The sequence below is a fragment of the Colletotrichum chrysophilum genome, assembly GCF_026319265.1.
Source record: "Colletotrichum chrysophilum strain AFK26 chromosome Unknown scaffold_16, whole genome shotgun sequence".
Classification (NCBI taxonomy): domain Eukaryota; kingdom Fungi; phylum Ascomycota; class Sordariomycetes; order Glomerellales; family Glomerellaceae; genus Colletotrichum; species Colletotrichum chrysophilum.
The window spans coordinates 158,552-183,345 of NW_026517303.1; the positions used below are offsets into that span (position 1 = coordinate 158,552).

Sequence of the window (24,794 nt, forward strand, 5' to 3'; positions counted from 1 at the left end):
ATTGCCCAGGGAGGTGACGTCGAGGTCCAGCAGGCAATCTTGGCCTATCTGTCAGATTGGGTCTCGATTTCGATCACGCCCTATGTGCTTGGGTTATTCGACTTTCCTGGAGGTTTCTCGAAAGGTGTCGAAACGTCATCTTTGGAAGGGAGTTCTGTTGGGATGCTCTCCTCTCTTGGTCATACCATCTACTTCCATGCGCCCGCCCGCATCAGAGCTGATGAATGGATTTTGCTTGTTGGCCATAGCCCTTGGTCGGGAGACGAGAGATGTTTAGCTTCCGCAAGGATGTTCGCGAAAGATGGTACCTTACTAGCGACCTATGTTCAAGAGGTGTGTACCCAGAAATATATCTGGAAAACCAACTAATGTTTGGCAGGGAGTTATCAGATTAAACGGCGAGCTCGATGGCCCGGCTGTGAAGCTATAAGCATTTTTCAATTATATCAACGGATATTAAGAGCTTCCTTTTGATGGTAGTCTCTATCTGTCGCAGTACTGAATGTTGCTGCTTGCACTTTTCCTCGTTTCCATGGAGCATACCACTTGCGATTCCCCATGCTAGTTCGTCTATCCCGGCCAAAGGAACCAGAAAGACCACGTGAATGGTACTCGACTGATTGAGTTTTGGATACTTCTGTCCAAGATGGGCCGTTTCTTGCTCAACGATTGCGATCACTTTATTAACTAAGTAAGTTGCCCTCCATGAACTTGAGAACAACAAAGTGGACAGTAAGTTAATGCCAAAGTCTTTGCAAACCCCACAGAGCCATTTGCGCTCCTACTCAATTTCAAGACATGCCCACAGCACCTCCAGCAGCTGCACCTGAAATCAGTCCTCCACCCGAAATCACCAGAGCCGGGTTTGCGGTGACTATACCCAAGCCTATGACTCCAGCGCCGAGCACAGATGGTACCAGGGCCATCAGCAAGTTCTTCCGACTCTTTGCCTTTTCGATCTCTTGCGCCAGCTCCTGTTGCCGACGCAGACTGTCCTGCTTATCCTGCTTATCCTGCTCATACTGATCCTTCAGGCTCTTCTCATACTCGGCAAGTTCTTTGGCCCTTTTGACGTCCCTCTCACTCATCTTCTTACGGTCCGCGGCAAACTCCTTCCTCAGCTCCTGGTAAGAGACCTCGGATTGTGCCAGGTCTTCGTTCAGTTTCTTAAGCTCCTTATCGCGTTTGGCTGCAAGCTCATCGGCCTCAGCCACTTGATCTCGGAGTTCCTTGTGCTTCTTCTTTTCAAACTCCTCGGTCTTCTCTCGCAACAGCTGTTCCAAGTCGACTCTAAGCGCTTTCTGGGCTTCCTCAGCCTTCCGCAATTTGCTTTCCATCTCTTGTTTCTGATTTTGGAGCTTCTCAGCTAGCTCGTAGTCCCTCGTCCGTAAAGCATCCCGGTGCTCTTTCTTCAGGTCTTGAACATCCTGCAACATTTTCTTCCTCGCTTCCAGCAACTCCCTCCCAACCTCTTGACCCGCGGACGTGTCTTCCAGATCCCTATTCTCCTCCACCAACTCCCGTTGTATCTGCAGCGTAGGCAGGCCGTAGATCTGTCGGCATTGAAGAAGGTGCTCCACGACAGCGGAAGCGGACGAACTGTCATTCTTCCACCGCATCACCTTACTTCCACCAGATCTCATCAGACCCCAGAACCCTTCGTCTGCCTTGAGCTCGGTCTCCCGGCGGACTTTAGCCGCATCGTTCTCTTCGTCACCCCACATGCTCGTCGTAAGTACGACATGCTTGTACGCGTCGTCGCCGCAGAGCTTCTTGAACATGTTGATGCTCCTTCCCGAAGAGCCGCTGACGCGGTTGTCGGTTATCCTGTGCATGTAGATTACCCCCGTAAGTCGCGTGCCTTGTTTGTAGCTCCCGCTCATGTAGGCGGCAATGTTTTTGAGGACATCGGTGTCGGAGGTAACTGTGTCGTCGAACCCCGGCGTGTCGATGAGATGTATGTTGCCATAAACTGGATGATGATAATCGTAAACTCCAGTAGCAGCCGTTACTTTCAAGTGGGGTTAGCATACAAACATGCAGATTCACGCCAAGTTTCCGTTAATTTCTACTCACGAGATCTCAGACCATGACCGATTGGAACTTGTTGCTCTACAAGCTGCGAGATGAATGTGCTCTTGCCACTTCCGGTAACTCCCATCACCGCAATGACGATATCCGAGGACCTGTGCCTTGAATTAGTGTAATCTCCATAGAAAGGCGATCAAATGCACCAACTCCGAACCCATGTTCCCAGGTGTGTGGTCTGTTTATATTATACTGGCAATTGAGAAGCAGGGGAAAGCAATGAAGAAGAAAAGGTGACAGAAACGAGAAACGTAGCTGGACGACCGAATATATATCGAAGTAAGGCCATTGTGAGGAGAACTGGTCCTTCCGGGAATTATAGAACATGGTTGACTTCAGAGCCTTACAGTCAATCAACTGAAAACAGTTTCCAAAGCCGCCATACCTGCTCGCTACGAAGCCGTGGGCTTGAGCCTGATGCGCGACTGTTCACTTGACTAACATGTCACGGTCAAAGCTGATCTGCCTGGAGTTGCGGCTGAAAGTTCACTTGAAACAAGGCTTTTCAGCTACGTTAAATGCCACACATCCCATTGGTTGATTTCGTTTCTTTGGATGGGATAGCAACCTTGTGTCAGAGTGGCGGTCCATGGCTCTTTGTGTGGCTTGCAACGGGGGATCTATCTCACTAACGCAAACGGCGGGCTTGTTCCGGATCGAGAAACCTCATCTGGTGGCCGGTAAGCCCTAGGGATCCAGAAACTTGCCACAGAAGTGGCATGAAACTGTTAATAATAAGCATTGCACCCAAAGCGCATACTGGACATGGTTAGACAAATGTTCGATTAAGGTCCTCGGGCGTAACGGCGTTCACGCAAGTCTCAGCCTATCACATCGCCTCACATTACCGACCGATCTCGGCACTGGTCACCAATATTATATTGAGGAAACGATTCAGACTTCAGCGCCGTCCAGACTTCGAAACCGTCGACTAACGGCGTTTTCAGCCTACTGCTAGCAGTTTTCATCTAATATGCGGTAGACGGACGCCTCAGTTCGTTCAGCCGCAAGTTCGCGCCTGCCTCGAATCCTGACTTTGAGCGCCCACCGGCGAGGTGTATATGCGATGGCTTCGTCCTCATAAGCACCTTGGTTACCCTGAGCATATGGGTAGATTTGCTCTCAACCAACCGAGGTCTGCGAAAGCTTATCCAGTTACAATATCCGTATCATTCGCATTAACGCATGTTTATATATGTGCTTGCGGTCTTCATCTTCATTTTCTTCCTCAGAGTTTCCACCGTCATTCAGAAAAAGAAGCCGGTCAAGATGGATTTTATCAGGCCTGCCCTCCCACCCATTCATGTCGACACGTCTCTGTTCCGAGGGGGTCAGAAAGCACGCGACAGCGATATCTTCATCGTTGTCATGGGCCTGACAGGTTCCGGGAAGAGCACGTTTGTCTCACACCTCACGAAGGCTTCGGTTCAGATTGGGAGCAAACTCCAATCCTGTGACAATAGCTATCTACATGTTTTTTAAACTGATTGTGGATAGGCACCAGGGAGGTCACGGTCTAACGGTATCAATACAGCAACTCTACCAATGTGTATCTGGTGGATACCCCTGGCTTTGATGATACCAATCTTTCTGACTCGGATGTTCTAAAAGAGATCGCCACATGGCTTACCGGTTCCTACAACAACGAAGTCAAGCTTACAGGAATACTGTACCTTCATCGCATCACGGACCCTCGCATGGGAGGGTCGGCGAGAAAGAACCTCTTCATGTTCAAGAAGCTCTGTGGCCCCGAAGCACTAAAGCATGTCGTCTTGGTCACGACAATGTGGGAGCTTGTGGATGAGAAGACGGGTCTTGAACGACAGACTGAACTTGAGACCACTGAAGATTTCTGGGGCTATATGCTGTCTAAGGGATCCAGAATTGAGAAGCACATGAACAATCCACAGTCAGCTCATCACATCATCTCTAGATTCATGTCACATTACCGCCCAACCACGCCAGTTTTGCTCGCTATTCAGGACGAAATGGTCAACAAAAACAAAAACCTCGATGAAACGGAAGCAGGCAAGGGACTAGAGGGCGTTCTTGCCAAAGAAAGAGAGAGGTTCAAACGAGACCTTGATCTAGCTCGCCAGGAGATGCAGGAGGCCATTGCCGCTCGTGATAAGGAGTCTCAGGAGGAGCTCATGAGACAACAAGCCCTGGCTGAAAGGAACTTGGAGCGTCTCCGGCGTCAGCAGGAAGAAATCAAAACAACGATGGAGAAGTTGCACAGAGAGAAGTATGAAAAGCTCGAGGCCGACTGGAAGAAAATGGAAGCGAAGAACAACAAGAAGGAGGCTCAGTGGGTTCAGGAGAAAGAGGAGTTGAATGGGAAAATTACATCCCTCTCAACTCGCATGAAGAAGTCCAAGACCCACGGGCAATGCGAGGTTGAAGCTGCCCAGATTCCAGCATGGGATAGAACCACCAGTCTCTCTATACGTGGCCAAGACTGGGCTTTCATAGGTCCATACCTATCGAAGTGGTAAGTCATCTTCAGACCAAGAACTTACAGGTGCTCAATTTCATCTAGGTCAGCAGCAGAGGAGATTTCCAAAGATATCACATCGATCTCTAAAGGCGACGGGTTCAGGATCAAGAAGCTGGTCTTAGGTGACGGGACCGACTCCTACTTCACCCATTATCACACTGGATATATTCTCACCAGATGCAACTGTTAGTTGACGCACAAACCTCTGAAGCCCTTTCTGACCATTATCTAGATCGTGGTAGAGTTCAACAAGGCTACCCAGGGCTTTATGAGTTTCTCAACTCCAAGAGGGGAACTGAGTGCCCAAAGTTTCTTTCGCTTGGTCCAGAGGGATCCTACTTCATTGCTACGAGGAAGAAGTCTTCATTCAAGTGTCACCGTAATGCGGAAATTGATTTCCAGGCAGGTTTTGCCAGTAGAATATGGTGGGGGTTCGAGGGTTCATACGTCATGGAGATGCAAGACACAACAATGGTTGTGAATCTCCGAGGCCATTATGCTACTCTGGGAGAGACACTTCTGCAGAAGACCAACGTGAAAATCAAAGTATGTCGTCCGATTTCTTTGGAAAGTCTCCATTGGTGCTGACAAAAACACAGGAGCTTGCTATGGATATCCATGGCGGCAAGGCGTTCGCTCTCATCATGGAAGATAAGACGGTTAAGTTTGAGACCAGTGGAGAGGACTCCAACTGGGATGTTGCTTTCAAGGAGTATGTGACGGTCAATTTTGGTTTGCGATGGGCCTAATTAGTTGACTTTTGTCGAACTTTATGTCCCTCAGTGAGGGCGTCTGTTGACGTCGTTCCTTGTGTTCCTCAACACCCATCACTGGTCATGGTTTACTTATGTCTTGAATCTAATACCGAGTATACATTAAATACTGCATCTGTCCCAGGCTTTACGATGCTTTTGGTTACCATATTGTCAACCCATTGGAAATATTACAATATTCTTGAATTATCCCTGTCTTAGATATTGAATACGCCTCGGAAATGCCGTTTTCTTTGTTCCGCTGGTTGCCAGTTTATTTACATCAGGTTGGTACAGACAGAACTATTGTGGATGCATAAACTGACCTGGTTCAGGTCTAAGTCCCCCACAGAGGCCAAATTGAGGCGACTCGAGACACAAGTCAAAGGCGTCTATCAGCCCCCCTCTACTTGCAGATTTCCGTTGCTCTAGTAGTGCCGTTGACGGGAAACAGCAATAGGCTGTCATACTTTCCACCCACGTGGATGAAGTGCATGCCCTTGTTACGACTCACTGGCGTCTCGACCCTCTGCTCATTAATAAAGGCCGGGTTGGAATCCATGTCACCTCCCAACTCGATCAACGAAACGTTCTGGCCGGGCTCGAATGTGCCTCCCGTCGCAGGCACCGGCACGATTGCCGTGCCAAAGCCGATATCAGCCTGGGCGGGAGTGATTGAGGCTGCGGCGATGTTTAAGCTGAGCAGCTCCCCCGCGTGGAATCTGAGAGCGGAGGGCCAAAGAGGGATATCCACGGGCACGATCTCGCCTGGTGACAGAAGCTTCTCCGAAGTGTGTACCAAGAAGGGCTCGAGGTCCGTGGAGAGGTCGGTGTCTAGCTCACGCTGTGATACGCGGAGGAGTCCGGTAGGTCCGATCGTGCTGGAACTCTCGCTGTCGGTGCTGGGAAATGCAGTGCCGCTGGAGGAGAGCTTCTGTACGGAGACGGAAATTTCCATGTCGGTGGCGTCAGGGGAGGACAGCCACAGGCGGAGCTTTGAATAACCGATCAACTCCATCATCTCAGGGACCTGGAAGTCGAGCGTAATGCCGGATGCAGAGCTGCTATTGTAGCTGAGGATAGTTTCGTTGGATAGAGGGGAGGAGGAAAGTGAGTTGTTGGGTTGTAGGTAGAGAGTCTTCGACTCGAGACCCGGGACTGGCCAGTCTGCGACGACGCGATCGAGAGTGTCCTCAGCACCGGGATCCAGAACAGCGAGGCGGATGCGCGGAGTAGACTGCCATCCATTATCTTCGCCTATGAGGTAGTGGTCCAAGAACTTTTGAAGGTCGGCTACATGTTCCGAGCTATAATAGTCCTTCCATTCTTGCGTATTATGCACTCTGAGCCACTTCTCCTCTGACGAAATGCGTCGGAATCCTTCGAATGAACCATGGGCGTGAAGAAGATTGGTATAGCTGGCCACGATGTACGCTGGGATCTTGATCTTCTCGAGCATTGCAACCTTGTCTTGCCAGTAGGGGGTGATGAGCCCCTCAGAAAGAAGCATGCGAGGGACGTCTTCCACAAACTCTTTGCCAGCAAAAGTGGTAAGAATTGACTCCTGGAAACCGGGTGCCGGAATTCCGCCTCTGACGGCAGTGTCGCGGTACAAGTCCGTGAGCCCCTCCCATGGAGCAATCGCCGTCAAGTGAGGCGGTTTTTCGGCAGCGATGAACCATTGCGACACCGCTAGCCACGAGTTGCCCGAGAATGCGACCTTGCCCGAGCTCCACGCTTGCTCTGCAGCCCACTCGACGAAGTCATACCCATCCTCACCCAGCTGGCGACCCCAGTATGTGATGTTGCCCTCGGACGAGTAGGCGCCGCGGCTATCTGGGTTGAGAATCGCGTAGCCCTTGCAGACCCAGTAAGCTGGGTCGGGGCCCTCGAACTTCTGCAACTCGGAGACGGACGACAAGTTCACGCCGGATCGACCCTGGACATCGTCGAGCCACTGGCCGCCAATTTCTTTGCCATAGGGGCTCCACGCGATGATGCTGGGCACGGTAGCATTCGTGGTTGCAGGACGGAAGATGTCGGTGTACACCGTGATACCATCGCGGAGGGTGACGGGGACGTCGCGCTCGAAGAGGATGTCGCAGGGCAGAGTGAGTGCGCCATCGCGACGGATGGTGCCGGCTTTGAGGGTCAGATTCTCCTGCTTGAAGCCAGGGTAGCGCGAGCGGGCTGCATCCAGAGGGAGAGGTCGTCGCTGGGTGATGGGGTAGGAGTCGTTGCCGTAGATTCGGAGGGCTCCTTGGACAATTTCGGCGCCGGTGGTGGTGTTTTGAGAGAGGGAGGATGCTGGAGACAATGTGACTAGGAGTGAGATGGCTGCGAGCCATGAGGAAAATGAAGAATGATCGTTTGAAAGCCTCATGGTGGGCAAGACAATGCGCGGATGATCCCAAGAACGAAAGAGTGGAAGCTGTGGTAACGGTGTGTTGAAGGAGGAGCGTGAGGTTGGATATGGCCTCGGTTTATAAATTGTCTTCTGAAAGGCTTAACGAGATCCTGTACCGAACCCATCCACGTCCAAAACTTCGCCACAGTGACCGTACGAGAGGCCCAATGGGACGTCCGCGGCAAGACTCAAGCCTCCGGCGCATCGTCAATTCAAATTAGTCGCGTCCATTGCCTCAAATTTCGGTCCACCGTGTGATCCTGGGAGCCTCGGTGTACCCGCCAGTCAGCGGGGTGCTTCCGATGAAGAAGCTATGATATTGTAGGAATTCAAGATGTTGCCCAGGCCCAGCTTGATTCCTGAAGACGTTCGAAGCCGAAGCCGGTGGGACGGACGACCTCCGGTCGTTCAAACTAAGACGAGGAACGTCAGTTGGGTCCACCTCGAGATGCATTGCACATGTGTGATTGGTTGTGTCGTACGGTCCCTGTCGACATTTAGCTTGTTGCTAGTCAGGGACGACCCTTGCAAAGCACGTATTTGGACTCGGTCCGTTGGTCAACCAGTCATTGGCTGTTCAAGTTCTTCGAGAAGCCATTCAAGAGATCGAATGTATTTTCCTCCAAGCAAAATGGCAAGTGTCAATCCCCCTTGAAATGTGACCCTCCCGAAAGCTCCTCTTCAACCAATGCCCGCACGCCGTTCGGGCCAGCAGCACGAGAATACGTCAGTTTCGCCCTCCCCTTTCCGCTCAAAAACTTGACCAACACGCCGGCAACCCGAGCTGCCTCGGGAACGTCACGGGACTCGGTAATCTCACCTAACCCATCTTCCTCAACATCCACGATGCGCTCCAGGACCCGCGCGGCAAGCATCCCTTCCAGTTGGCCATCTCGACGACGGGCACTGCGTAGGATGTGTATTGCGGCTCTTCTTGTGCTCGGATGTCGACATCGCAGAGCAAGTCTACATAGGGGCATGATGAAGCCGCCACCTAGGACAAAAGACGTGTGCTGCCAACGGGATGCTGAGGCGCCATATGTGAGCATCTCGATGAACTCTGGGAGGAAGTAATCCCAACCAGACTGAGGGCAGGTGTCTTCCGGGCCATGAAGTGTTAAATAGAGGTCCAATCGCCGGATATGAAGGAGTGCATGCGAATTCTCGTCGGTTGTGGAGATGGAGCTGGCATTGAAGGCTTCTAGCCAATCCCGATACATGCTCTGACAGGAAGTCCGAGTCGGCATACTTTGGACCTCCCGTGGCTTCTCTTGTTGCTCTGCCACGAATAGGCAGAGGTTTTCCAAAATTTCGAGTTGTCTGTTTGCTTCTCTGAGGCTGCCGAATATCGGCGGACATGGCCTTATATGTCTGAAAACAGGCGGCTTGGGTCGTACGTGGTGCTCGGTTTGAAGAAGCTTCGTAGTTGTCAGAGACTTTCCTGCCGAGACGAGGATTCTTGGATTGCAAACCTCTCTCATGTAAGAGTCTAGCCGTACAAACACAGACACAAATGGTGCAAGATTTTCTAAATTTGCAAGGGATGAGATGGAGGCTTCAAGCTGCGTCAAGATGCTGATCCCAGAGGAGATCAATTTCATAGCATTACGAGCGTTGCCGCAAAGTGTCTACAAGGAAATCAGCACAACTCAATTGCACAAACTGAGCAAACCATTGTATTAAACTGCTTACCTCAATACATGCGAAGACCACAGCAGACGCAAGTGAGATGGCATTTGCCGACTCCTTTCCGACAACAGGGACGAACAGCTGCTGCAGTGCTGTCTGGTAGTGCCGTAGCGCGTTGGCCGTCCGTTCGGTTGGCGGGGCCTGGCGAGGCACCGGCCATAAGATCGGCCAGTTGTGCATGTCCTCGAGCAGAAGCCCCAGAGCAACGGTCGCGTGAAAGATGGCGTCGTCGGCGTTGGCAAGTTGCAGAACGAGCCGTCCCCAAAACTCGCACTCAAAGCCGCTCGAAAGTGCCGGGGCGCCGATGATCTGGAAGAATCGATACGCTCTACCTTCTCGTTCGTTGAGAGCTAGGGGGTTGAGCGGGCTGGGATTTCGCCGAATTGGCATTTCGTTGTGCTTTGGGACCACAGCGTCCTGCGTGTCGCTGGGAGAGGAACGGTGGCAGTCGAATCCAGCATTGAGACCTGTAATACTTAGGCTGGCACACTTTGTAGTTGGGAGACGGCTTTGGCCCGCTTACAATTTGCACAAGGCAGCTTCTCGTCGCATTTGATCCTTCGTTCTTTTTGGAGACAGAGGTTAGATACTCAGTACCCCGAAATCACGGGAGATGCTCATTGACTGACTTCTGTAAGCTTGTGAGAACTCGGTGTGACGGAAGGGTCAGGGTCATGAACGAACTTGCACACAGCACACCCATTTCGGGATTTAGGGGCCCAGGCTCTTTTGCGTTGGCCGCGCTTGACTTTCGTCATCGCAGTGTCTTTGCTGTGAGGACACGCAGTCCTGCTGCAATAGCTTCATGGATGAAATCCTCAAGTGTCAGCTAATAATCGCGTCTCGGCCAAGTTGCAAAACCTGAGTCTGCCGCGCGTGTCGCCGTATGCGTGTATCAGGTTGTCTGGAAGTGTGTGCAGAGGTACGTGTGTATATGGATGGCAGCATGTAAATCATCCATTGTCAGTGGGGGGTCCTTCAGCGTGGCCCCCATTCTAAGGTATGATTACACTGTAGGTAGCACTGTCCCACCTTCGCAAGCCTACGGTATTAATGCCGACGCTTAGCCACGTAGCCATGAGCCACACAGTACAACCCCCTCCTCTGAACGGAACACGCAGGTTAAGATAAAGTATTTTAGAAGTAACGGCACGCTTACTTGGTCTTCAAAGCCCCAGAATTGTCTTACTATTAGTTCAAGTGGAAAATCCCTGGATTAAAGAGTGGCAGAATTGAATCCGCTGTGCTCCGAGTCCACACATGGATCAAGCCACAGCAGCTTTATTTCACAGGGCGAAGAGAGTCGCCGTTTCTTGTTACTAACAACATCCGAACATCATTGAACTACTACCCCAGCACGGAGGACGACTGGCCTGGAGAGGAGTCAAGCATTGATGTGTGCCTCATGGAGCTCTACGTATCTGACGGCAAGGAAACGATGAAGTATGGCTTGGTGCTCGAAGAGGTTACTCTAGGAGTTTTCAAACGCAAGGCGGCCTTTTCCATCGATTATCGGCGTCTTCAGTTGCTCAGAGCCAAAGAGCAATGAGGATGATTCACAGGGGCTAGAGGTTCACGGAAGTCTAGGGTCTCAGCAGCTCGAGATATAACTAGTCTGACGCCGTCTACAGCGGTTAGGTGTAATCGCGAATGTCTTTCCTTTACATCAGACTTACACTACTTCTACCTCTTCTAGTTTTCTTAACAGTAGCGATCAGACCATAACTTGCCGTGAACCAACTGCTTCCAGCTCACAGTGATTGTGACAAACGCCAACTGTTTGGGTTTTCGGTGTCATCATGAACCAGGAACAACACCGGCAAACAGGTTTGCTCGAAGTTAGGGTCGCGACTATACCCAAAGAGATCACCTGTGGCCTGCTTAGGCAGCCTGGCATGTCGCTTCAGCCTACCTGTAGATGGCCAATTCACTCAACAGCCAGAGTGACATCTAAGGCATTGTGGCATGATGCAACAGACCGGAGAGGCGATGTTGTCGACTCCTCGTTCATCCAATTTCCTCGGAGAATCCAGCAGATTATGCGAGAGGTCGGGATGGAATACAATAGCTACCACACACAGATGGAGTTTCTTGGCATGCTGAATTGAACATGGGAAAGTCAAAAAGACTTGGTCCGACATCGTGCTGGAAGCGGATGTTCTGGAGACGATAAGGCAACTGATCCCTCAACCAAAGACACATAACCGAATCGGCCGGCTATGGAGTTCTTGAGCAGGGAAGCATCGGCGGCGCCCCCGAGTGCGGACCGCCAGGAACTAGCGAGACAGAATCGGTTCGTCCGATCGCAGCCCTGACCAGTTTGGTGGTGTTTCGCATTAAGCATCCCGCTCATGTCAAGCCACCTCTGCCGCCCTGACGGAGGTTATCGACCCCCTTCTGAAAAGTAAAAGTCTGATACACATTTGCACTCGACAATTAATATGATCGACCAGTTGACCAGCTGACTAGCCGCGTTAACTTAAGGGCTCTGAAAAGATTGCCAAGCTCGGCGTCACCGCAGCGTTGTCGGTAGTCCAAAAATAAGCAGACATGAGTCGCCAACCCCAGATAATCAATTTAGAGTTGCACATTCATATTCCTACTCATGCGCTCTTGACTCTCTATGAAATAAACCCCTGCAATAGGAGATAATTGTCCATGAACTAGAATGACGTCTCTACTGATTAAATAGATTAACTCAATTCTCTTTCGGGTTCGCTTTTGACGTTTTTTTTTACTTAAGACTAGATCTGCCGGTGCCGCGATGGCGCATGTTTGTTTTCGTGACAACCACTCACGCTCTTTCTAGCTCCCATCGCTCATTTCACCAGTTGTTAGCAGTGTCTCCCGTGACACCATGGCTAACGCTATTCACTCTTTTGGTTCGGGGAGCGTCCGCTCATTGTTCTTGTGGTTTCTGCTTCACATACTCCTAATCAATGCTTCGCCCACACCCCGCGACACGGTCGTCGTCACCAAGCGAGCAAGAACCCAGTTCCCCACGTTTGCTCAGGACTACGATGGCCGTGTGCAGAAGGGACAGTACTTCAATGATCTGTTCCCCCTCGACGATGCGAAGGCGGCCGAGTACAATGGCGGGGCTTCTGTAGCAAGTCCGTACCAGGACCCGAGCGTGCTGAAAGCGAACGGCTGGACTAGATACATCTTTTGGTATCCCTTTGAACAGGACACCGGCGATGTCGAGGCACCGTTCGGCGAGGTGAAGGACCCAGCTTTCGCTAATATGGGCCTTTCGATTGACAAGACGCCCGGCTACGATAACAACCTCGACAATGCATTTGGGGACAAGGATCATCCGGTAGATGAGACGGAAGCGGGCGAGTACTACTACAGACACGACAGAGAGTTCGGTCAAGGCAAGAAGGTGAGGGACGCTTACATGCTTATCTGAGAATTGCTGCTGACCCCGTTTGCTTAGCCCACGATGGCTTCCTATTCCAACGTGCTTGTTCCGGCCTCTGGCGCCTTCATTTTCGATGAAGACTACAGCCCCAGTTTTAGGAAGAGCGATTGGGGACTGGGTGACGTCCCCGACTTGGACACAATGTCGGATGTTGCCTTCTTCCAGTGGATCGACGCCTGCAAGGCGAAGAACATTCAACCAAACACCCTCAAACTCATCTTCGTATCCCACTGCACCAACCAGAAAACGTACGACATCGTTGTAGAGGCTCTGAAGGCAACCAAGTACAACAAGGTACCCAGCTACGCCGACAAAGCAGTGTTTGGCATGGATACTCCAGAGGGCCAAGCCATCCTTGGAACCGTATGGGGTAGTGCGACGTCTTGGATGCTTATCCAGCACAAGAAGGATCTTGGCTTGAAGAAGATTAAAGAAGTCGCCATCTGGGGCCTTGGAAATGGCTTCGCTTTCGAAGAAGACCCAGAGGGCGAGGTGGCCAACTTGAACATGAGGTTTGTCGTCGAGGACGCTTAAGTAGGAATACCAAAGCATGAACACATCCTGTACTTTGTCCGATTGCTAGCATTTTGATTTTGTGACCATGGGCTGTTGCCTAACCCTTGCTGGTCAAGGCTCTGCTGACCCAGGTTTTGCTGCTGGTGCTGCTGGTGCTGTTGATAATGTTGCTATTGGTGTTGCTAATGTTGGTGTTGGTGCTACTGACCAAGCCTCTGCTGCTGACCGAGCCCTTTATGCTGCCCAGGCCTTACTGTTGACCCAGATCTTATTGTCGTCCCAGACCTTGTTGTTGACTGAGACCATATTGCCCGAGGCCTTGCTGATGGCCCATGCCCTGCTGCTGGCCAAGTTCTTGTTGTTGACCGAACGAAGACGGAGTCCTGACGGGATCCCGAGTTCTCCAGTGGTTATGGTCGCATGGGATGGTCCGGCAGACTGTTGTTCGATCATATCGCAAGACGACAGGATGCCAAGACTTTGTACGGTGATAACGACCCAGTCAGCACAAGGTCCGGGCCAGAAGAGCAGGAACGTCCCTCGCCGCTTATCTCGGTGCTGCTGAAGCATCGAATTGCCGTTGAGCTGCCTGTTATTGTCCTGTACCGTGAAAGCACTGTCTATATCAGCCCTTAGTATCACAGTCGCGTCAGGACTCGCTATCCGTAGCAGTTGTGGACAATTCGTGCTTGCTTATTATGTGCATGACTCAAACAGAGCCTCTACCAATCCTTTCGTACATCGGGGCCTGTCCCTCCTCTCGACGAAGCGATGCCCTCCATATCCGCCGGGCGGACCGTCTGACCGGACCTCACCAAAGATGCTCCCCCCCTCGATCGAACGCGAGCCTCAGGCCCGCGGCGCAAAGATAATTCCAACATGATGCCGAACGCCTGAAAACCGTAATGTCTTTTGATGCCGTACGCTGATCTCCTTCCTATATGATATCACTACAACGCGATCGCTCCTCGTCGATTCTCCCGGATGTGGAGCATGCCCTGGATGCCGCAGAAGATGAAGAAGCCCTGCGTGAAGTCCCAGAGTCAGTAAATGACCGACGATGCATCTTGTTTAATGCAGTGGATGCCGGGACGCGACGTACAATGTAGACAAGGACAGCAGCGAAGAGGGTGCCAGCGACGGCGCCGCCGTTCTCAGGGTCATCCCTCCCTCCGACGAGTTCGGGATGGTTCTTGGCGAACAGAATGCTCAGGATACCGAGGATGACGATACCGAAGACGGAAATGACGGTGCTGCAGTGGTCCAACAGTTAGCCGTCGCGATCCTATCTGGCTGTCCGAAGGGACACACGTACCATTGCCATGCGGCGCCAGCACCAACGACGGGCTTCATGATTGCAGTGTGTTACTGGGAAATGTCCTCCTCGGATCGGGCTCGATGGGCACGGTGCGGATTTGTCGATAACCTTGATATGCCGGGCGTGATGCGTTATGTTGTCGATGATGAGGCCGATGCGGTCGACGGTGCTGTTGCTCCTGGCTCGCGAGGCTCCACCTTGGCCGCGGTGACGTCCAATGATCTTGCCTGATTTCCCAGGCGTCTCGGACCAGCATCAGCCACACATTGAGCTCCAGCCACAGGGCTGGTTTCCTCCGCTAGATGGATCCACTCTTCCCGTATCAATCATCGTGAACCCGCCCGGACCTCTGCCCTGCATTTCAATCCGAAATCCATACTGCTTTGCATGTTGCAGGGCTCGGCGCCGAATAGATCTTCATCGCGGGATTCGATCAAACCAGCAGGTTCACAAAAGTCTTGTCACTGCTGATCTCTCTATTCTGGCGCGATTCTGCTCATCAAATACTTCCGGCAAGTGGTCTCAGTCGATGCGGAGCTTCCCAGGCCTTCGACTGCGTCGGTTCTGTCCGCGAGCCCGCCGTGCTGCCCGGGTCCGCGGGTCGGCCGAAGGTTGCGAGGCTCTCTAACAATGGCGCCATCTCAGGCGAAGCCCGGGCACGTCTGATGGCTGCATCACAGAAGAGACCCTCCGGCTCACGCATCTCCCATTGACCAATGGTTTCGACTACGTCGGCACCAAGGCCTGAAACGCTCCTCTTCACGGAGCCGAAGTCAATACGAGCCGGAGTAGCGGATCGCTGCCAGTCTTTGGAGGCTCATGTCCACGGATCAGAAGTCTACGGTGGACAACCACACGACATGTCCCGCGCACCAAACTCGGGCCCGCAGAGCTATCCGAGCTGGAACGGCCGTCCCCCACATGACGCCAGCGAACGGTGCCGATCTGGGTGCTGGCGCGTCTTGTCAGCGGCCCCAACGGCTGCGCGAATGACATGTTCGAAAGACGGTTCGTCGAAAGGAAAGAAGATCGAATGCCAAGGCACGACCGTCCAGTGCTGGCAGGCTCGACAGCATTGACAGCAGCGCTTCGTAGGGCGAGCGCGTTGCTCTTCTGGGATAGGCCTGCCAGACGGCAGCGTCGTCCAAGTGTTCGTCGCTCGGGCATATCGAAACTGCGACCTGACCCAAAAGGGTCGCTGACATGTCTAACGGTGCACAAAAACAGACTTGGAGCGTCAGTCATACGTTTTTCTCTTGAAACAACTGGCACTCTGCAAAGTCCTCTGCCCACGGAGCTTGCATCTCGAACTCTGCACACGAGCTGCCCAAACGGGAAAGTGACCATTGCGACCCCAGAACGAGCCGCACAACTCGTTCGTTGCGACGGTAGGACGACGTTCTGACGGCGGTGATGGCATACTGTCCCCGAGCACTCACCAGATGACGGCCATCACTCGCGCATGATGAAAGATGCCATGCTCACGTTCAGACTTGGGACGAAGGATTCGCCCCGAGGAGATTGGGCATTTCGAGAACACATCTAGTCGAGATTTGACCTCTCCTATTCGCGCAACCGAGAGGTTCAACAGGAGTTGGTTGGAACTTGTGTATGTTTGCCAGAGTGTTTGCCAGCAGGGGAGGATGCTCTGAAACTGAAACATTGCCAGGAGTTGCCCATCTGCAACCACTCTGCCGATCCTCCGTTGGTTGGCACCATTCACTTTTTCTGACCGCAGCTGCCTATGAAGAAAGCCATGTTGGGGGCGAAAGTGTAACTGCATGTTACAAGTGACGACAGAAGCCCAGGCGTCAGGGGTGGGAGCCCTATCAACCGAGGAGAACAGTTGGAGGCGATCTGGAAAAGGTGTACAGCTGGTCAGCGCTAGCAACGCTGCCAATCGGTTCGGAATGGCAGTCTTTGGTTGCCGACCAACCAGCCAACGGGGCGCGGCAGGGGCCACTGGCTGGATGAGCCATCGACAATTAGGATGCGACATGCGATATTGGGAAACATTGGCAAGGTGCCACACGTGCCTGCGAATCCGGAGAAACAAAACGAGGGCAGTGCCGTCTTTGTGGGTGACACTGGCACAACGTCAGCTAAAAATGGCTGGATATTAAAGGCGTGTTTGTTGATGGGGTTCAGCCATGATGAATGTTTTGGGTTTGCTGTAGGCGAACTGATGAACAGGTCATGAGAGTCCATGACGACAAGGACGGGACATGACATGACAGCAGTTCCACGCCGCCTACCGACGAACCTCAATCTCGTGTGTGTCCTGGTACTCCTTGCCGTCTTAGATGAGATGTCAGCAAACTTGGGAACAACGGCACCCAGCATGAAGAATAGACCCGACGACAGTCCGGATATCACCGGCGAGAGTTCCGTTGACCGACTCAAGCGCAGACGCCGACTACAAGGGAACGCCCTGAAACAGTGAAAAAGAAAAAGAAGCCTTTCTCTGGCGAGGAGATCGGAAAAGCGGCGAACGTCTGTGTCCCAGCGTCAACCATGGACCAGATTTACCGCAACCCATCGTCCGTACCACCGTTTCTTCGCTGCTGCCGTGGGTGGCCGGGTTCATGGGTCCCGAGTGCCCCTGTAAGCTGCAAGGAGCCAGATGAATACGGGACCTTGCAGAAAGACGTTGTCATTCAAAACGCGCCATAGGGGGAATTGGTGGGCTGGGAGGAAGATGACAAGACGAATCCGAGCGAGCGAGGCGATGTGCTCGGATGCGTTGGGCCGTTGGTCCTCTTCCGTCGGTTTGTTCACCATGTTCTCATCAGGACACTCGTGGATGTTCTTGGGGGCGCTTTTGCTCGTGGCCCTGGGGTCTGGGGGCGGTTGGCCCGGCCGTGAACCAGCTGGCACTAGGGTAACCCGGCAGGCCAGGCGCACGCAGAGGGGCGCTGTCAACTCTACCCAAGGTAAAGTAAGTCAGGGGGGGTCACCTCAGGGCGCCAGCGGACGGCGGCCCCTAAGGTGGCCTAAGGTAGGGCAGCGAGGGTAGCGTGGCCCCGGGATCCCACGGCGGCTCCACTCGTACTCTAATCTCGACTCCCATTCCACGGGTTCCTCGTTGGGCGTCCAACTCACAATCACCACCAACCAACCAGCGCCCTCTATCCATCACACGCCAATGCGGCCACGGCGCCTAAGCGACCAAGCCGACGTTCCTGCCATTGCCTTTTCTTCCGAAGCTGACGTCGACGAACGGGACCTGCAAATCGAAGAAACCTCTGGCAAAGAAGAGAGAGGCTGGAGAATCACTCCGCATGCAGTCATCATCTGAAGAGGTTGGCAGTCACCACGACAGCCGGTCTGGGCTGTTTGTTTGGTCTACCTTCTTTTTTGACACACAGCAGCGCTGCATGCCGCGGCATCCTGGCGTCTTTCCTGTGTTCCCTCTTGGGCGATTGACTCGCCAGCCTTGTTCTCTTTGGCGGCTATCTCCATGTTCTGGGGCTCTGTTGCTCTGTGGCTCTGGGGGCGCGCATCGCATCTCGTCTGCAATGCCTGCTGCTGCGTGCTGACTCTAAACCCTCCGAGACCTCCCCCATGCTGGCATGTTTCTGTGATGCCCACTAGATTATTTCGATTGGCAGGGACAGGGACAGGTTTCTGCGTAGCGCGGTGCTAAGCCAGGTACGAGAAACAAAGTCAGACACTACCAGCCGTCTATTTGTTTTTGTCAAAGGCACCAACCGACATTCTGCGAATACTGGGGTCTGGTCTAGTGACTGAGGACCAACGAGTAACCCTGTCCCAGTTACTTCGCCCGTTCCCTTTGGTGAAAGATCTCCAACACAAGTGTGTGTGTGTGTGTGCTTCCGCTGCGTCTGCCAGATTTAGTTGCGTGTCTGGCAGATTTCGGCGTCTTCTGTGCGTTTCTTCCTCTGGCCGTTGCATCTGGACAGCCCATGGCCCCCGAGGTTGGTCTCTTGGCCTTACCGCAGCAACAGCAGCAGCAGCATGCAGGTCGACACAGAACCGATTTATCCGTTCCCTTCATTGGGCATCGAGGCCGTGAGTGAGCCGTGCCGCAGTAACCTTGCACTTACACCTGCGCCAACGCCAACGGCAGACTCCCCGCCCCCCTTCGAACCTTTCCTTTGCGTCCCCTCCCCTGCCGACCCTTTCTGCCTTCCCTCCCCTCCATCATCTCTTCTCCCGTCGCACAGGATGCGCACAAGGGCAACCCCTGGAGACCAGCCAAGATACGTACCCTTGCGAGAGACAGTGCTTCCTCGCCTGGATGCGCCGACGGCTAGGTGCCGTCCACTTCGCCCTAGGCCCCAGTCGTACACACGATGGATCATGGCATCCGATGTTGTTCTGGCTGCTTCTCTGGCTCCCGTTCCCTTCTTTGATTAGACCTGAGGTGTTGCAGGACAGGCTAGGGTGTCTCTTGACCCTGCCTTTGACATACATATGTGCCAAGGGAGCCTGGGGATATTACACCTTTTGCCAATCCCATCCTCATCACATCTCGCCGTGTGGGCCATATAAGAGTCGCCGCTCAACATCTCGTGCAGATCTCTCTATTAGAGTTCTGTCTTCAACCTCCGCTCCTTCCACACTTTCGACTGCTCACTTCCGTTTTCGTCAAGACGTGCCAGCGGTCCCTGCTTCTTAAGAACCACTCAGCCCCTCCCGTTCTGCTCATTGCTCTCGGTGCTCACCTCACAAGCCCGCCCTTGATCAACACCCATTGTGCATTCCAACCGCATCAGTCTGTTTATCACCACTCAAAGACATCACGAGGTCAAAATGCGCGCTCAGTCTATCGTCTCCGTCATTGCAGCCGCGGCTGTTGGCCACGTTGCCGCTCAAACCACAGGCGTATGCTCTGCGTTGCCCTCTCATTACGCATCGATACTGACATTGCTCACAGGAACTTGGTGATGCCACTGTCGTCAGCAACCCCGCTGGCTATGTCTACGAGGCTGTGCTCCCTGAGCAGCCGTTCTTCAAGGGCTCATTGGAGGGCAACGTGAAGGGCTCGATCGTCGCCATGTCGGCCCCCGACGGAAAGGGCGTCCAGTTCAAGGTCAACTTCTCCAACCTTCCCAAGGAGGGCGGTCCCTTCCGTGAGTTCACATTCTCCCATCTCGTCATGTCAAGTCACTAACATGTCCAGCCTACCACATCCACGTCGACCCCGTCCCCGCGGACGGCAACTGCACCAAGACCCTCGCTCACCAGGACCCCTTCATCCGCGGCGAGGCCACGCCCTGCGACTCCAGCAAGCCCGAGACTTGCCAGACGGGCGACTTGAGCGGCAAGCACGGCGCCGTTGGCGTTGACGGCTACGAAAAGACCTACGTCGACCCGTACCTCTCCATCGTCGAGGGTCCCGGCTCCTTCTTTGGCAACCGCAGCTTCGTCTTCCACTTCGCCAACAAGACCCGCATCAGCTGTGCCAACTTCAAGCTCATCTCCAAGCCGGACAGCGGCAGCACCCCCAGCAACTGCACCTCCTCCGCCGCCGGAACCGGTGTGATGCCGACTCCCACCGCGCAGCCCAGCAACACCGCCACCACAGTCCCGTTTCCCGGCGCTGCCTCGACCAGCGGAGTCTCCGTCTCGCTGATTGTCGCGGCCTTCGCTGCTGTCATGTTTGCGCTTTAAAGAGGTGGATGAGCGTTTGAATTCTTCCCGCCGACTTTGAAATTCATCGTTGTTCACGGCTAGACGGCGTACATGCTTTTCGGGTATCACAGACACCAGAGCGGATGTCTTTCGGTTCTACACTTTTCTTCTTACCATTAATGAGCAAGGCCTGATCCAGCGCGGAGTATGGCACAGCACTTTCACACTTCTGTACATACATCCCTTTGGTCGGAGTTTAGATGATACCAGGACTAGATAGGTAGTCCATTGAAAAGCCGATTTTCCAGTCATTAACATAGTTTTGAGTGTCCAACCACAGCGACTAGTGTGAACTCTACCATCTCAACACGCTTACTCGCGAGAGCGAGTTACGTACTACGTATGCGGTATGCGGGCGTGCACGTCGCTCGGATAAGGTCCCCGCGATAAGCACGGCGCGGCACGGACATGGATCTCTTGTCAGTGGCTGCCGTTCGATCGCAATGTGTCAAGCCAAGGCGTCGGTATCTCCCAGTCCATGATGGTGTGCTGCCCTCGTCGTCGATTGCGCGCACACGTGCGGGCGGGCGGGCAGCGGCGACTCACGCATAGGGCGCGCTGGTGAGCATGAAGAACGACTCGGACGGGTCAAAGTAAGATGCGGCTGCTATCCCAGCCATCTGGGCACATCATCCGCTCGATTACTGACGGCCCCGGTTGGCCGACTGGACGGGATGCACCACGTCAACAGGGACAGTGCCTGGTTTGTGCGCGCATTTTTTTCGTCTTGGGGGCCAGAGATGACAAGTGCTTGATGAAACGGCGAGAGGGGACGATGAGGGCGTTCGGAGGAAGCTTGCTTGCGTTCTCTCTGGTGGTGACGTCGTTGGGCGGGGAGGGGCCCCGAGGTAAGACGCCTGCTTTGGGCTGCACAGGCGCGGTTATGAAAGTGATTTTCCTACGGTTGCGAGCTTTTGGCATATGGCCGCGGGAGGAATGTGGGGGGATGGTTTCTCTGTTGGACATGCAGTCTTGTCTGCCCTCTGCGTCCCCTATGCAGGAGAAAGCAAATGTGGGACGACATTTCAATCGACAGATGCCAGCGCCGCTGCGCCGGAATCAGCCTAGGCCGGGGGGCCAGCAGTTCACTGGGGAGGAGGAGGCGGGTCGTCTGTATGCTTACTCGCGGGTTGTGTGTCTTGTGTCAAATGTTTCCGTTCGATGCTTGGACCGCCGGCTTGGTTTCATGGGAATGCCGATATTGGATGATATTTCCGGTCGTGCTGCGGGATGAGGGCCGGGGATGTGGGGCCGTGTGCGGCGCGACGGGTCGGCGGTGGTGCGGGTCAACGTGATCGTCATCCGCATGTTGGATACGCGCAGTCTGACGTAACGAATGCGATTGGAGCGGTCACCGAGCCCTCGGATTACGAGTTCCACTAGCAGAAGCAGATTTCCTGTAATTTCCGCCTATACATTGTCTTTCTGACTTGCACACCGGCCAGACCACCGCTCGCTCCGTGTGCCCCACCCCCTCCGACGGAAAAATCCAAAAATCACCGTTCGGACGCTCTGCCCACCAGCCCAGATTAGCCTTTCAGAGTTGAAATGCCGGCGAACTGACACGCACGAGGAGAACTTCTACGCTGGGCGCCGATTGCTTGGGTCAGGTCGCGCCCGCCCTGGGCTCGGTGGTTATTCGCCGCATCCAGTAGTCTGGGTACCCGTCGAACGAATACACACCCGGCCCCTTCCCTGCCAGCCCGGCAATCTTGGGCCGAAGTGTATGAGCCGCGCTTCCGTGTGTACTGCATAGTATTTTGATTACTTCCTCGGAGACCGAGGCTGTCTGAATAGGTTTCCGGCTTGGGGCCAGGGTAGGGCGGACACGAGAGTTTTGGTTGATCTTCACCGCATGCGCTGCTTTTTGACCTCCGGCTGGTTAGGCACCGAAGCGCTACTTACTTGAACAGCTAGCTCCCTGCTTTTTGAATCGCTGTATCCCTGAACGGTGAGTTTCCATAGTCATGGGATTTTGATTACCCCTTAGCCTCTCGCGAGGCGTTGAGTGTCTCGCGTATGACTTAAGCATCAATGTATACTAACCCAGGCCGACCCCTTTCCCTTCTCACGGTTCATCTCATCACTGACATTATGATTAGGCCTCCAGGCTGAGACTGTAGACCGTCTAGATGGGCGAGGCAGATCTTCACCGGGATTTTCTCTCCACACCTGCCAACCAAGCTATCACGAACTCGTCCCTTGGCTTTCAGGGCGTTTGACCATCCAAATTCTATCCTTTAACTTGTCTCAGTGGCCCCATGAATGTTCAACAACTACTACTTCTTCTGGAGCGTCCTTTGTCGTGGGCAGCTCCAACGTCTCGAAGCCCCTGAACGGAAGTCTATAAGGTAATTGTGTCAAATCACTGACGATCTGACAAAGTCAACGCCGTAGGCAGGTCGGTGCTAACATCAATGATTGCAGTCACCCAGCTGAGGTGTGAAGGGCTTTTCGACTGACGTCTCGCATCACCCCTCGGGGCTTTCCGAAAATGCGGCCTAGGTATGATGGGGAATGATGCTTACTCTGCACAGAGAAAACCACTCGGCCCGTCGTTTAGTAGAATGTCTCGCCGTCAGGTAGTAGACGGCTTCACTGGATCTGATTTCATGCCAAAGTCACAACCCGTCACGTTTCCTCGGTACTGCTAACTCGTAGTTGGCGCTCAAGACATCTTGGTTGGATCCCATACCATTGCTGTCTCGGGAGTTCGACGGTGCAGTGACTAGAAGGAGACGTCGGCTTGCAGACCACTCTTCTATGCACATACACCTTCCCATTGCCGCAATCAAGACCGTTGACGTGCTAATTAAGCTCTCAAGGGTGGCCTTCGTCAGGGTTCATGGGATGCCAGTTCCTCAGCTTCGGACATCGCTTGAGATCTTTACATACGCTGTGAGACGAACAATCCCCGAATAAGCGAGTCTTTTGCTGTACCAAAACAGATCCTTGAAGCGGGGGCTTTTGCAAAGGAGGCCTCTGGTCACGCACGCCGTACAGGCGGAGATGGGCTGTTGCACGCTTGCCAGCCGCCCGACCGAGACTGTTGTTCCTCTAGGTAACTTGATGGCGGTTGACCTCCCTTCCCTTGCCAAGAGCGGCACGCGTGTTTTTGCCATGCGGTGCCAGCGGCGTAAGTCCCCTCAGTGGAGTGTGAGGGGTCGTTCTCAAGCGCCCACATCGGTCCAGCTCTTTTTGGATGGGAGTTTCTTGAGAGAAGCAATAGCCGTGGTGGCTTTCCTGACGTACCATAGCAGGTTAAGCGTTTCCGTTTCGTACTCTACTACGTCCACGGCATCATCACGGCTGGTAATCCGAGTGTGGCCAAATGTTGTCAGTGCGGAGTTCAAGACGAGCTATGGTATGATTTCGTGCACTCCCTCCGTTGCCTTGTTTCCATCATACTCCTCTATTGCTAAGCTAGACGCGGAATATAGAGAGGAGACACTCTCTGTGCTCCCAACATCACGGAAAATGCTTCCCGTGCCTCTGAAGATTGACATAAGCACTCGCTATAATGCTACGCCGAAGATCAATGTGATGTACTCACTGAACCATGGTTCTGACTTTGCGGTTCACAGCAAACCCCACATCGCTCATGCCGTGTTTTGGTCTAGCCGTATCTTTTCCAATCTAGATTTCGGCGAGTCGTATGACGATCAGATATGATACTGGCGGTTGGCTCGTCTTGTTGGCTGTCGTTGGTTCTTCAGTCGGCGGAAGACCCTGTACTGTCTCTCCAGCAGGAGCTCAAGTCAGAGGCTTCAAGGTCTCTGGGAAGAGCATGACACGATTGTGTTCACTGCCAACTTCACGTGTTCTACGTAGTTGACTTCTTGAGTTGGATCGTGTCTTGATCAGACACATTGCAAGGGTCGGGTATTAGGTAGCTGCTGAGCATGACAAAAGTCTCATCAAGTTCGGCAGCGGCGTTCCTCTCCCGCTGGCCCTTGAATCCTGCTGCTTTCATTTCTCTTATGGTCTGCAGGCGTTGCTTGCGTGGGTTGAGATCACGCAACAGTAAATCTCGGGTTCAGGGGAAATTGACACCGGGCAGTTGAGCCAGTGAGCCAGGAGGGAAGGCCTTCACCGGCCCTGAAGCATCTGCTGCCGTGTGAGTGCTGCTGTGCTTGCGACTATTGGCGGAGAAACATGGAAGACGATGCTACCATGGTTCTAGAGCAACGGCGAAGACTGCTGCTTCCAATGCTATGTAGCTTGAACCCACTGAGGCACAGGAGACATTCAAAGATGCCCTCTCGTGTGTTGCCTGACTGCAAACACAAAGGCAAAATGCTCAGTTCTTGCTCTTGGTGCCAAGACTAGCTCAAGCGATGGTCCTGCTGGCAGAACCGTGGGTGGCATCTGACATTCACTATATCTGACACCGCGAACGAGGGACGGCGTTCGTTCTCGGGCGCTTCCGAGAGCCACCCGAGGAT

At 53.4% G+C, this 24,794-nt stretch overlaps 7 protein-coding genes across 7 annotated transcripts; 4 read left to right on the forward strand and 3 right to left on the reverse strand.

Moving 5' to 3' along the window:
• Positions 1–791: 791 nt before the first annotated feature.
• On the reverse strand, positions 792–2,161 carry COL26b_003014 (uncharacterized protein; the record flags this gene model as incomplete). Its single annotated transcript, XM_053175919.1, has 2 exons — positions 792–1,972; positions 2,077–2,161. The coding sequence occupies 2 exons, from the start codon at positions 2,159–2,161 to the stop codon at positions 792–794; spliced, it is 1,266 nt and encodes a 421-aa protein (XP_053040086.1).
• A 1,624-nt stretch (positions 2,162–3,785) lies between these two features.
• Positions 3,786–4,775, forward strand: COL26b_003015 (uncharacterized protein; the record flags this gene model as incomplete). Its single annotated transcript, XM_053175920.1, has 2 exons — positions 3,786–4,579; positions 4,628–4,775. 2 exons carry the CDS (start codon positions 3,786–3,788, stop codon positions 4,773–4,775), a joined length of 942 nt encoding a protein of 313 aa, XP_053040087.1.
• Positions 4,776–5,056: 281 nt separating this feature from the next.
• COL26b_003016 (uncharacterized protein) lies at positions 5,057–5,334 on the forward strand (the record flags this gene model as incomplete). Its single annotated transcript, XM_053175921.1, has 2 exons — positions 5,057–5,131; positions 5,185–5,334. 2 exons carry the CDS (start codon positions 5,057–5,059, stop codon positions 5,332–5,334), a joined length of 225 nt encoding a protein of 74 aa, XP_053040088.1.
• Positions 5,335–5,743: 409 nt separating this feature from the next.
• COL26b_003017 (uncharacterized protein) lies at positions 5,744–7,720 on the reverse strand (the record flags this gene model as incomplete). The annotated part of the gene is made up of 1 exon (XM_053175922.1): positions 5,744–7,720. The coding sequence occupies one exon, from the start codon at positions 7,718–7,720 to the stop codon at positions 5,744–5,746; it is 1,977 nt and encodes a 658-aa protein (XP_053040089.1).
• A 4,570-nt stretch (positions 7,721–12,290) lies between these two features.
• Positions 12,291–13,391, forward strand: COL26b_003018 (uncharacterized protein; the record flags this gene model as incomplete). Its single annotated transcript, XM_053175923.1, has 2 exons — positions 12,291–12,818; positions 12,873–13,391. The coding sequence occupies 2 exons, from the start codon at positions 12,291–12,293 to the stop codon at positions 13,389–13,391; spliced, it is 1,047 nt and encodes a 348-aa protein (XP_053040090.1).
• A 932-nt stretch (positions 13,392–14,323) lies between these two features.
• Positions 14,324–14,726, reverse strand: COL26b_003019 (uncharacterized protein; the record flags this gene model as incomplete). Its single annotated transcript, XM_053175924.1, has 3 exons — positions 14,324–14,398; positions 14,476–14,626; positions 14,689–14,726. 3 exons carry the CDS (start codon positions 14,724–14,726, stop codon positions 14,324–14,326), a joined length of 264 nt encoding a protein of 87 aa, XP_053040091.1.
• Positions 14,727–19,467: 4,741 nt separating this feature from the next.
• COL26b_003020 (uncharacterized protein) lies at positions 19,468–20,328 on the forward strand (the record flags this gene model as incomplete). Its single annotated transcript, XM_053175925.1, has 3 exons — positions 19,468–19,539; positions 19,592–19,787; positions 19,838–20,328. 3 exons carry the CDS (start codon positions 19,468–19,470, stop codon positions 20,326–20,328), a joined length of 759 nt encoding a protein of 252 aa, XP_053040092.1.
• Between the last annotated feature and the right edge of the window lie 4,466 nt (positions 20,329–24,794).